Consider the following 12489-nt stretch of genomic DNA (forward strand, 5'->3'; position numbering starts at 1 on the left):
GTGTGTCAGTGGTAGAGTGTCTACCTAACATATACAAGTTCTTGGCTTCAATCCCCCAGCACTGTAGGAAAAAAAAATATGGATGAAGCTTTAAAAACAGGACAGGCCCCCGCTCTGCTCCCACCCCATGGGACAGAACCGACCCCTCTCACTGTTAGTGATACTCTTCTATGCGTGCAGACAGGAGGCTAGCATAGCTATTCTCTGAGAGGCTCTACCTAGCATTGGCTCGAAACATGCTGAGACTCACAGCCAAATATTGGGTGATGCACAGGGAGCCTTGTGGAAAAGTGGGGTGAAGGAGAAAAGGGCCTGGAGGGGACAGGAGCTCCTCAAGAAGACCAACAGAGGCAACGAACGGGGGTCCAGAGGGGCTTCCTCAGACTGATGTACCATCCAAGGACCATGCATGGACAGGATCTAGGCTCCCTACACAGAAGTAGCCAATAGGCAGCTCAGGCTTAGCATGGATTTCCTAGTAATGGGAGCGGGGGATGTCTATGACATGGGTTCTGTTGCCAGCTTTTTGATCACTTTCCCCTGATGCGACTGACTTACCAGGCCACAGGGGAGCAGGATACACTCATCCCTGATTCAACTTTTCTGAGGAATGAGGGAGGGAGAAAGGGGGAGGTAGGGTCGGCCTGAGAGGGGAGGAGGGATGGATCTACCCAGGATGCAAAGTGAATAAACAAGTTTTCAAAAAGAATAGGAAGCCAAGAGGCTCTAAAATTACTATGGGCTCTAGTCATTGCCCTTGGTTTCCTCCAGAGCTTGAAGCAAAGTCCTCATTGCTGAAGACGCCACATACTTCAGACACAGGACTTGAAAGGATGGAGTTGGAATTTACTTTGGAGGCTTCCTCTCGGAGGGCTAGCCCTCATAGTATCCAAAAGTGCTTCACAAGCTCTCAAGGATGAAAACATAATGAAGTCCGACCGAGCTGTAAAGTCTGTGAACCGTGACAGTGGCAGCGTGGCAAGATGTCCCCAAGGGTAAATAACGCCACTTACACATTGGAGGTTAGCACAGGTAACAGACAGCTGTCCAGTTGGACTTAATTGCCTGTGGCTGGGAGGTCATGCACCCTGGAGAGAACCTCCTATTGCCCTCCTTCTAAACCAGTGTAATTCCTAACTGCATTCTGAAACAGTGTCCCCACACCCTCAGCTAATGCAGCTTGCAGCCCTTATCAAAGAATGTTACAGAAAGCCACTGGTTAGAACGCAGTGGACTGATTGTAGGGTGCCCAGCTCCAGCTGATGATGCGTCTATTAACAGACCTCTATACCTAAGAGAACACCGGAAAAAAGGAGCTAGAAAGACTGTAATAGCACCAAACCAGGATATCTGTTGCTAGTTTGTATTTTCTATGTATGACAGGTGAGCTGCACCAGTCACATCTCAACAATGTGCTTACCTAAGTAAGACTAGAACAGTGGCAGCACCCGTAGAAGAAGAGCTATTGGTAATAATGGCTGCTGAGAGAGAGAAAATCAATCTTGTCTAGAGATAATCTCCTGATAGACTACCCAGTCATAAGGGCTCATGCCTAAACACACATGCACATGCGCATGCCCACACACACACACACACACACACACACACACACACACACACACACAGGTATGCACACTTGCACTCATGTTCAATAATAATTCAAAAGGAGTTTGGGAGGGAAAGGAGGCAACATAGGAGGAGTTGAGGGAGAGCAAGGCTTGAGAGTAGCATAAGTACAGTACTAATACATGAATTTCACAAGAAAAAAAAATTTAAAATACTGAGCTATCCCCAGTGTTTTGACTGACACAAACCAGATTTTGTTTTAAATTTATTTGTCAATATTTGGCTTTAAAAACATCTTATTGGACTCTGAGAGCCAACTGCTCCCTGGCCTGTAATCACTAACCTTGGTGTTCTTATATTATTATAGGGACAGGTATGAAAGACTACAGCCATTTTCTCTGGCATTTCTCCAATATTTAACTTTGAGGAGGAGTTCTGGGAATTACAAAGGAAGAGAACATGGTTGAATGTGCTGTGTCATTTCTAAGAGATGCATGAAGACCATTCATAATACACATGTGCTTTCTAACTGTTTACACATATTATTTTGTGAATATTTGTGTGTACTATATAACAATTTGAGCATATTTATAAAAACAAGGATTATATATTAAGGAGATTTTGTTTTTTGCTGTTATGACTGTGTCTTTAAAACTTTTTCCTTGTGTACAAAGTGAATCCAGGACAGCCTGGGCTACACCAAGAAACCCTGTCTCAAAAAGAGAAAGAGAAAGAGAGAGAGAGAGAGAGAGAGAGAGAGAGAGAGAGAGAGAGAGAGAGAGGGGAAAAGAAAGAAAGAAAGAAAGAAAGAAAGAAAGAAAGAAAAAAAGAAAGAAAAAACTTTTTCCAACCATGAGACCGCCTGACATGGTAGCAGGGGCCTGTGATGGTTGAGACAGGACATCCGAGGCCAGCACAGTGAGCTAGGGTTGCTTAGGAATCAATGGCAGGATGCACACAGGATTGAGATGTCTTCCTGGCCTTTCTGTAGTCCCCCAAAAAGGCAGAATATATTCGTGTGTGTGTGTGTGTGTGTGTGTGTGTGTGTGTGTATGATGGAATGTTGGTAGGGAAAGGGTCAGAGAGTACAGTCGTACTGTTGCAGGGCTTGTGTAATGCTTCTTCAAAGACATCTGAGAAGGGAACATCATTGGCTGTCGGACAAGGATAAGACTTTTAAGTGGTGCTTTAGAGAAACAAACAAACAAACAAACACTTCTGTGGCTGCCAGGAAAGGAAATCTTCTCAGGCAGGTGACATTAGGAAATACTGGAGCATAGGACAGCACAGCGCCACTATCAAACAGTGGTCGCCAACACCATGTATCACACATGGGAAAACAGTGCTCCCAGATGGCTGGGGAGAAGCTATGGGTGACATGAGACTACCATTTCAACAGGGAAAAGGGAGAAGTGTAGACAGGAGCCATCAAATGCCAATCAAAGGTCAGACCAAACAAGGTGTGAGTCAGCCTGGGTCAGCCAGTTCTTGAGAACTTAGAACCCATGCAGTTTGCGCCTTCTTCTGTGAATGATTTCACAGCCAGTGTCCAGTCACTGGGGCTGCTTTAGTAGGGAGGGCTGCCCCCCACCCCCAATCCCACTGCCCATACATGAATGTGGGCATCTCAGGTGTCCCTGTAATGATTTCCCCTGGCAAGGCTGACACTGGAAGGGAACTGTGGGAAGCTGGCATATTTATTTCTCTGACCAAAGTGTTAAGTAGCAATTACTTGGTTGGACTGAAAGTTGAATGAAAATCCTTGATTAAAATTATCCTTTTATACTGGTGAAACAGGTATGCATTTTGCAAATCACTTATCACCTGGAAAGGCAAGAAAACAAGCATTTTATTTCCAGTGTGAAGGGAGACATAGTTTTGGTTTCCATTAAAGTAACCTAACTAATTCAGTCAGTCTGGCTGAAGAAAATTGCTTAAGGTCCTAGGAGTCAGGCAGGCTAAATTAGACCTGCGAAGACTTTGTTCTTTCAGAGTGTCACTCAAACCTGCGTAGAACTCAGCACCAAAATTTCCCAGATACTGCTGTAAGGTCAATGCCAAGATCAGCTTTGTGGGATTCTTAGAGGTGACTCTTAATTGGGACTAAGTAAACCTCAGTCTTCCGTCCCTTCAGAACACTTTATTGAAGATGACCTTTGGCCCTGTTACTGGGAGGGAGTCCTAGTCATTTTCTTAGTGGCAGACTTGAAGAAATCATCAGTTCACCTTGAACTTTGAGAGCCCAGGCCCTTTGACTGCTCTGGAAGCACATGATTTAAGTCAGGAAGTTTGCTGAATAAGCCAATACACAGGCAGAAATGCATGGCAAATCATCTTCTCAAACAGTGTATTCAAAAGCTTACACATAAAACTCAGGCTTCACGTGAAATTATGACTTTTGCGACGTCATGTGCATCCCTGGAAGATGCTCTGTGCAGTGAAATAGGCGCATGGAAATATTACCTCGATGTAGAATCTAAAATAGTTCTCATAGAAGCTGAATGTAGAATAGTGGTTATGTGTGTGAGAGAGAGAGGGAGAGAGAGAGAGAGAGAGAGAGAGGGAGAGGGAGAGGGAGAGGGAGAGGGAGAGGGAGAGGGAGAGGGGGAGAGAGAGGGAGAGAGAGAGAGAGAGGGAGAGAGGGAGAGAGTGGCCAAGGTTACTGAAGCAGTACAGAGCTATACTTAGATTGGGTGCAAGGCCTGATATTCCATGTCTCAGCAGTGTGAATTAGATCAGCAATGATCCATTATATAGTTCAACAAGAGGGATTTTTATGGGCTCATCAATATTATAAATGTCTAAGATGATAGATATGCTAAATTACCTTGAGTTCATCATAACAAAATATATGCATGAGTGAAAACATCAAATTTTACCTCATAAATATATGAAAATAATAATATACCAATAAAAATAAGGTTAAAAAAATACAATTTGGGCTTTCACCTTGACTTCTAAAACTCTTGCATTCTTGGAATTTTTTTTTGCTTAGTACCCCTCCCCCTTGTTTGACTTAAAGTATAAGACATAGAAGCTGAGCCTGAAGAGAAGTCTCTGTTATTTTGTTGCTCAAAGCATCTGGTGAGACAGTCTTAGGAGCTAGTGCTTGGGTTTGCTTAAAAGTGAGGACTTGTGCTTTGGAAAACTGATGACATTTCATAGAAGTACTGGAGAATCATTTTGATTGTACACCTTTTGAAATTACTTCATTCTTAATCTTGCATCCTTTGAAAGCTTCATACTTTAAAGAGGAACTAGGGACGTGAGTAGCAAGCTGAGTAATTAGGTAAGTAAGAGTGGAGACTGTTGTGTTCTAGCCAGACCGAACCTGGTTAGTATTAGAGCAGTGACTGAAAAAGGACAGTGCGTTTTTTTTTTTTTTAGGATAATGCAGAGAAAGCAGGCAACGTCAACAGCATGCCAATGATGTTTCCTCCCCCCCGCCCCCTTCAGGTTATTTGGAATAAATGTGAAATACATTCTGAGTATAAATACCTTGAGTGATAACAGCTGTACATTTGACAAGATGACTTTAGAGTCCCATTGGGGACCTTAAAGGCAGCCCCTTCTCACTCTTTCAGTTAATGTTATTTCTCAGCTGGCTTATTAGACTCAAACTCTTGAAACTTTAAGTTGTAGTCTTCAATAAATGCATAGAGCTGAGTGTGGTAGCTTATGCCTTTTGTCCCAGACGTTTGGAGCCAAGGGAAGGTGGATCTCCATGAGTTCGAAGCCAGCCTGGTCTATATAGTGAGTTCCAGAAAAGCCAGAGTTGCATGGTGAGATGTTGAGTCAAAGTCAAAACAAAACAAAATAAGTCAAACCCCACCATAGCCACCACCACCACCATGACCAACAAAAACCCTAAAGCCTGCTGGCCCTTAAGAAGGAATTTAAGCGAGAGGGCCTCTGTGTCCCTCCTCCATACATAGAGATTTAATTGCATGTATTTACACGGTTATAAAAGAAAGCTTTCTGTGATACACATTTAGAGACCAAACCTGACAACAGGCATTGGAGCTGTTTTTATGAAAGCAATTGAAACTTCAAAACACCTGCCCAACTAGAGCTCAAGGGAAGACTTTATAGAAAACTGTTCAGTGATACTTCACAAGCCTTATAAATTATTCTGAAAAGGCTTCTTAAAGAAATGTTTCCCTTCAGAATGCTAAAAATAAAAGAAGCTGAAACTCTGGCTCATATACCTCCTCTCTGTGTTACTTTTATTCCTGAAGGGATTCTGAAACAGTTTTCAAAATTGAGCTTACATATAAACCGCGTGTAGGTCAGACACTATCATTTATCCTAACTGCTGGCGTGGCTGGGCTGTTGGCTGTCAGATGTTCTGGAGACTCTGCTGGGGAAATGTCTGTAGTGGTAGTGAGATGGGGAGCAATTATAAAACCAACCTGTGGCGAGGCTAACAGTACTTTCCTCCTTTGGTTGTTTGGAGATCAAATGTGGTCGTGTTTATAGGTGGTTTGGCACAGTGCCTGGAAAAAAAGTATTATGTGTATTACTAACTGGACCTTTAACATTTCTTTTCTCTAATTCATTATTATGTCCCATTTAAATCACATTGCATCATACCAGGAACAGTGGCATTGTCTTTCATAATTTCCTTTTGTTGCTTTTAGAATTTCGTGAAGCAAAGAGTGCGTAGTCCTGCTTGTGTTATGTGTGTGTGGCAAGAGTGTGTAGTGGCCATATGTGTGTGGGCACACATGCATGCTTGTGGGCATTCTTGTGGAGCCAGATACCGAGTGAGTTTGGGAATCTGTCTTGGTCACTATCTTTTATACTGAGGCAGGGTTTCCTGCACGAAGGCAGAGGGGAGTGATTTAGCTATTCTGGCTATCTGTCATGCCCTGAGGATCTTCCTGTTTCTCCTTGCAAATGGCAGGAATGTAGGCTGGCTTGCACACCTGTGTGCCACTCGTGTTGGTGCTGTGTACGTGTCCCCCCAGTCTTTATGCTTGCATTCCAGGCACTTTGCCCACTGGGCCATTTCTCTCTAGTCTCTGAGAAGTGAAGTCCAAAAGACACATGTTATTGCACACAGAAACTTGAAGTACTTAAGATTTAAAAAATGAAAAAAAAAAAAAGAAAGAAAAAGAAGTGTGTCTTACTGGGCTGTCCAACTGATAATTTTCTTGCCTCAGCCTCCTGAGTCCTGTATTTATTTACCATGCACTGACATGCCCAGGCAAAATTAAATTAAATTAAATTAAAAATTTACATTGGAATTTGGAAGCAAAAATACTTCTCAAGGTCTTCCTTTTATTATTGTTGTCATTTGAATTTGTAGGATTTATATTAAATTCAAGTTTATATTTGCTGTGAAGTAGCATTAGACTACAAAAGAGGATGTAATTCTGTCTTATTATTCTGTCTTGTTTGTTTTGAGACAGAATTTCTCTGTGTATCCTTGGCTGTCCTACACTCACTTTGTAGCTGGCCTCGAACACACAGAGATCCACCTGTCTCTGCTTCCCTGAGCGCTGGGATTACAGGCATACACCACCACACTTGGCTCTGTTTTGTTTCATATTATTAGAATTCAGTATTGAAGTTCACATGCACAAAAAAGCTCATGCATCCGCAACATATATTATTTAATGCTAAGTGAATTTTAGATACATCATATATGATTATTTTAATTTTAAATGAAAATATCAATGAATATGTCATATATTTATTTTCATTGTTTTTTAAAAGTATAATTGATCAATAGTACATAATAAATACAGCAGGATAATTTGGTACATGTACATACTCTGAGCCAGTCACCCCAGAGTGTCATTCACAATTGTCATCTCATCTGATTATCCTTTTTTGTGTGTGAGAAAACCACTTAAGATATATTCTTTTACACAATTTTGAGTAAAAAAATGCATTATTAACTATAATCACCAACTTGTATGTTAGGTACCAAGAATGTATTCTTCCTGCAATTGCAAAGTTGTCCAGTTATGTGTGGAAATTAAAAAGCTGCATCCAGGTAAACAGAAAGTCAAATGGTGATCACCACAGGCTGAAGAGAGGAGGTGCTGGGAGATGTTGGTTAAAGAAAATATTCAATTCCAATTCTGTGCTTGTAGCTACTTCAAGTTAATGATGAGCTTTTAAAGTTTCCTGTAGGTTCTCAACTTTCCCCTTTAACTACAGGGTAGTTTTATAAAGATTTTTTTTTCCATACAATCAAAAGGATCTTTAGTATTGAAAAAATATAAAACCTAGGGAATCATGTTTCTGTACTGTTTCTGCTTATAAAATGGAAATTTAAGTATACTTTATTTTTTTCCCATGTAGTACACATTTATTCAGTAAACACTTGATGTGTGTATTTTGGGTACTAGGAAATCCAATAGTCACTGGATTTGCATGGACAGACAGAACAGAAATAGTTTTGTATTCATGGATCGCAAATATTATATGGGAGATGAATGATGAAAACACAATGTAATTAATGTCATTGCTGCGTGTTATTATTCAGTACTGAACAGAAGAACAGAGCAGGCTGAAGGGCCCCTGTGACTGACCCCAAGTTGACATTTGGATAGAAAGGTTTTTACGCTGAGAACTTGAGGCCAGGAGGAAGTAACCATGGGAGGAACCAGGCAGTGACTATGTTTTTCAGGAAGGCCAAGAGGGAAGGAAAGTTCTAGGGCTAGACAGAGGCAGTGTGACTCAGAAGGAACTATCCACAGAGTACGTACTCAGAGACGGAATGCATGACAGAAGTGACACTTTTTGTAATCAGATAGCAAAATGCCTCGTTTCTGCTCTAGAAGGGTGGTTCTTTTGGCTGTATACCATATGTTTCTCATTCTGTTATTTACAGGCTGGGACTTAACTGTTATTCCACATATTCTTAGAGAGATTTAGCAATCTTAAAAAAAAAAAAAAGAACTCATTTTAAAATTAATGAGCACATTAAAGCTGTTACAGGACTAAAGTTTTCTTTGTCTTGTCTTAAATCAAAGTCCTCAGGCTAGTGAGTGCTGGGCTGTCAGTCTCCTTACCATAGCCTTGATGCCCTCCACATTTTTTTTTCTTGGACCCTTGCATGATGCCTCTGGCACCTCACACAGGTAGGGAACATGGGCCTGAAGCACTGCAGAGGTCAGCTGTGAGTTCAGTCTAACACAGAATGCTAAGCTGCCTTTAAAATTAGGGAAGTTTTTCCTGTGTGTGTGTGTGTTTGTAACCCAAGGGCATTGTTCTTGACTGACGGCATACATAGTCTGACAAACAGTTGTACACTTCTCGATGGTGACAGAATTCTGTCACAGCAGGTGGATTCAGGTGGGGGAGTGGCTTGGGCAGGGGAGAACTTGCCTTTGCATCCTTAAGTACTCACCAGCACCCATGTTAGAAGTTGGCCATGGCCACTCACATCTGTAAGCCCAGATCCCAGGGGCTCCATGGATCTCAGCCTAGCACAACTGGCAATTCAGCCTCAGAGAAAGACCCTGTCTTAAGACATGAGGTGAGGAGCAGTAGGAAACACTTGAGATTGACCTCTGGCTTCTGCATGCATGGACATGTATGCACACATACACATGCATACACACGAGCAAACATATACTGTACACCTCCATCGACAAAAAACAAAGAATGAAAACTTAGGAGTTCCAATTGCTGCATCTAAATGACCAGATTTAAGGTGTATTCACATAGTTTCTGAGCCCTTTTCACTTGCTGTTCTTGCAGGCTGTGGATTTAATTCTTAGTTCTCAGGAATTTAACTGCCCTCCTGCAACTATTATTTTAAAGAGAGGTGGTTGTGTATAAGCTGGGTGTAATCATTTTTATTTTCTATCTTCTTGCCAGTTCTTAAAAAGGACTGTCTTAGTCATATTACTAGTTCATTCAAGCATTTTGAGGTGTATGTGGGTGTATGTGTGTGTGTGTGTGTGTGTATGTATGTATGTGGGTGTTATTTGGGTCTTAGTGTTCATACTTAATCATAAGTAGAGAACGAAACAGTTTTGGACTTCATCCCTGTAAAGAGGAAGGTGGGGTGTGGGAGGTTGGCATTAAGGAAGTGAACAAATATACAGAGAGATTGCATTAACTGCTGTAGGGAAAATAGAAAGCAGGCACTTTGACAGGAAAACTCCCTGGTCGGCTGTGTGCTAGTTCATCAGGGAAGGAAGTTTTATGCAGGTGTCTTAGGGACAATACTCACAGTTACTAAGGGAAGGAAAGGGGGATGGGGACGTGCTTTAAGGCCTCTATTCTCTCCGTAGATATTGATTTTTTTCTATTTTTAAAATGGAAATTTAAATGTTCTACTAAGTTCTTGTGTCCACGTTCAGCGTAAGGCAGGGGGGACTCCACACAGAAGTTCTTGAGTTCCTTAATTATCGCTGGGACTCTGAAATAAGAAGCTCATTTGCCTGCCTTATAGGAATGGGAGAGGAGAGAAAAAGCATGGGTGCAGAGAGGTTAGGCTAGACGAGGAGTAAGGAGTGTGTGTTTACCGACTTCAGCTTTTCCTTCCAACTGCTGGAGCTGAGGATTGGTGGAAGTGAAAAGTCTGCAAAGCATTGCTGTGAGAAGAGCTAGGACAAGCCAAGAGAGGTTAGGAAGGAGCAGGCATGACGGGTCAGCTGGGAGGAAGCTGGTCGTCACTGTGGTTGGTTGAAGTTAATCATTAATTCAGTGTTTATATGTGAGATTGTTATATGCACTGGTGAACTTCATTCTTTCTCCTCCCCCTGTGGCCCACACTTGCTTATTAGGGCTGGTTTGCTTTCTAGATGCATACGTTTGTTAATGATCGATGTGGGAGTTTTTACAAGTAGTGGACATTTTGGCTGGACAGCAGTGAGAAGAAAAACTCTGCCAGGGTCTGAGAGTTCAATCTTTAATTCTTCTGAAAGCTACAGGAAGTGATACCAACTCCTTAAATGTGTTTACAACTTTAAGAAAGGGGAGAGAGAGAGAGAGATGCTTAATGTTGACTTGTTTCTCTTGTTGAAATAGGAGGTTAGTATTGGTATCTATTAAAAGCAGAGGCTCTCCTGATGACATCAGTCCAGGCCAGTAGTGTATAGAGAAGAGTGTGCTCAAAATCCATGGACTGTTAAGTGTGTGGGCATGGGATGGGGGGAGAAGCACGTGCAGGGCTGGGGCTGAATCCAAGCAGAAGCCAAGTGTATGCACAAAAGCTGCTCCACCTACCCCTTGTAAAGTCAGCAAAAGTCAGTCTTTTTTAAAGTCTAAATATCAAAATGAGATTATTTTATTTTACCCTAGATTTTTGTGTCAGAATTATAAACTGCATTTGCCTTTTACACGATCCTCTCTCAACTGTATGCTGTTTAAAGAGATTGCAAATGACTCTCTAGTTCGGCAGGGATTTTTAAAAACATATTTACTTAAAATCAATTATTTATATGCATAAATTCAGTTAACAAGGCCATATCAGCTTAGCAACATACTATTCATTCACCAAAGATCAAAGCAAAAGAAAATACATGCATAACCTTAACGAGGGTTGAGAGCATCATGTCATATGTTCAGTGAAGTATGAGGGTTCAGTGATAATCTGTGGGTCCTCATTTTGTTTCACTGTGATTCTCGTAGCTGTGAAAGCAATGCTCACATTGCTATTGTTCAAATACGTACCCTATCTAACTGGCAAGTATTGTTATGCACATTTTCTTTGTGTACCATGGCTCGAAATCTAGACTTGAGCATTATTATAGCCTCGTGTTACCTCAGTTGTCAGCTGCACAATGGCCTGTACTGAACACAGGGATGTTAAAAGTCATTTACAATTCATGTTCACAGTAATGGAGTGCAAAATAACGGTTTCGTATATTTTACAGAAAACGCATGTTTCAGAAGAGATGGGTGAAATTTGATGGCCTTAGCATTTCTTACTACAACAATGAAAGAGTAAGTACATTTACAATATTCAAATGTTATTTTACGTATATGGAGGAAACTTAAGTAAATAGTTCTGCGTTCTTTAAGAATAGATAATAGATTATCGGCATAAAAAGATCTAGAATGTGACACAATCACTCATCATTATTTAACCTCATAGATACGTATAATTATTTTAGTTTATGCTTCTAATAGTTTTTTTTTTGTGTGTGTGTGGAGCATCTTCTATAAACCATTGGAGATGCTATGAGCTATACAAAGTTGAACACAAGATTCCCTTCATCCAGGAAAGCACTAAGGGATGTATACAAACCATATCACAAGGAGAAAACTGAAAACCAAGGAGGAGTTTCTTGTTCTCTGGGAATAAGAAGGGTGTGTCTGAGATTCTATTTGCTATGAGTTTAGAAGATAATAAGTTTGTATATGCAGAAATGGGAGAAAATGAGAATTATTTACAGAAAGAATACGGAAGGAGCTCCCGTGAGTATGTGTTGGCCATATCACAAAACATGTATTGTTTTCTGGTTACTTTAGGAATGAGCTTTGTGAAGGGAGATACTGGAGAGGATTATGACAGGATCGTGTAGATTCTACTGAAAATCTTGTCTACTGATGAAAGTGGCAGAGGGAGGGATAGCCCTTGGGCAGTTGAGTGTTAATGCGTGACAGAGTTGAAGGAATGCCTTCTTAACCTATGGCAGTGTCCTTCTCTTTAGGAGACATAGGCTGAAATATTTGTGGGTTGTGCTGTTATACCCCAAAACAGTAAAAAAAAAAAAAGTTACCTGTGTATACATTTATATTTGCCAATATGCACATGTGTTTATATGCACATAGAGTTAAATATAGCAAATTCTATCTTTTATACAGTTACATAGCACATGATCAGCCCTCTGTGTCCTAGCTTGTGCATTCATATGGACTGAACCAACTACGATTTAGAAACACATAAAAGGCTTCATCTGTACTGAACATGTACATTTCCCCCTTTTTCTCTAAATGATACAGTAAAGC

General features: G+C 41.1%; 1 protein-coding gene across 4 annotated transcripts in view; it reads left to right on the forward strand.

Moving 5' to 3' along the window:
- Positions 1–12489, forward strand: part of ARAP2 (ArfGAP with RhoGAP domain, ankyrin repeat and PH domain 2) — a 160484-nt gene that overhangs the window by 35465 nt on the left and 112530 nt on the right. For all 4 annotated transcript variants that reach the window (XM_084797766.1, XM_084797769.1, XM_084797768.1 and 1 more), the window contains exon 7: positions 11412–11481. In XM_084797766.1, coding sequence (XP_084653892.1) covers positions 11412–11481 — 70 coding nt within the window. The remainder of the gene's footprint in view (positions 1–11411; positions 11482–12489) is intronic.

This window comes from Acomys minous, assembly GCF_964271855.1.
Source record: "Acomys minous genome assembly, chromosome: 10".
NCBI lineage: Eukaryota > Metazoa > Chordata > Mammalia > Rodentia > Muridae > Acomys > Acomys minous.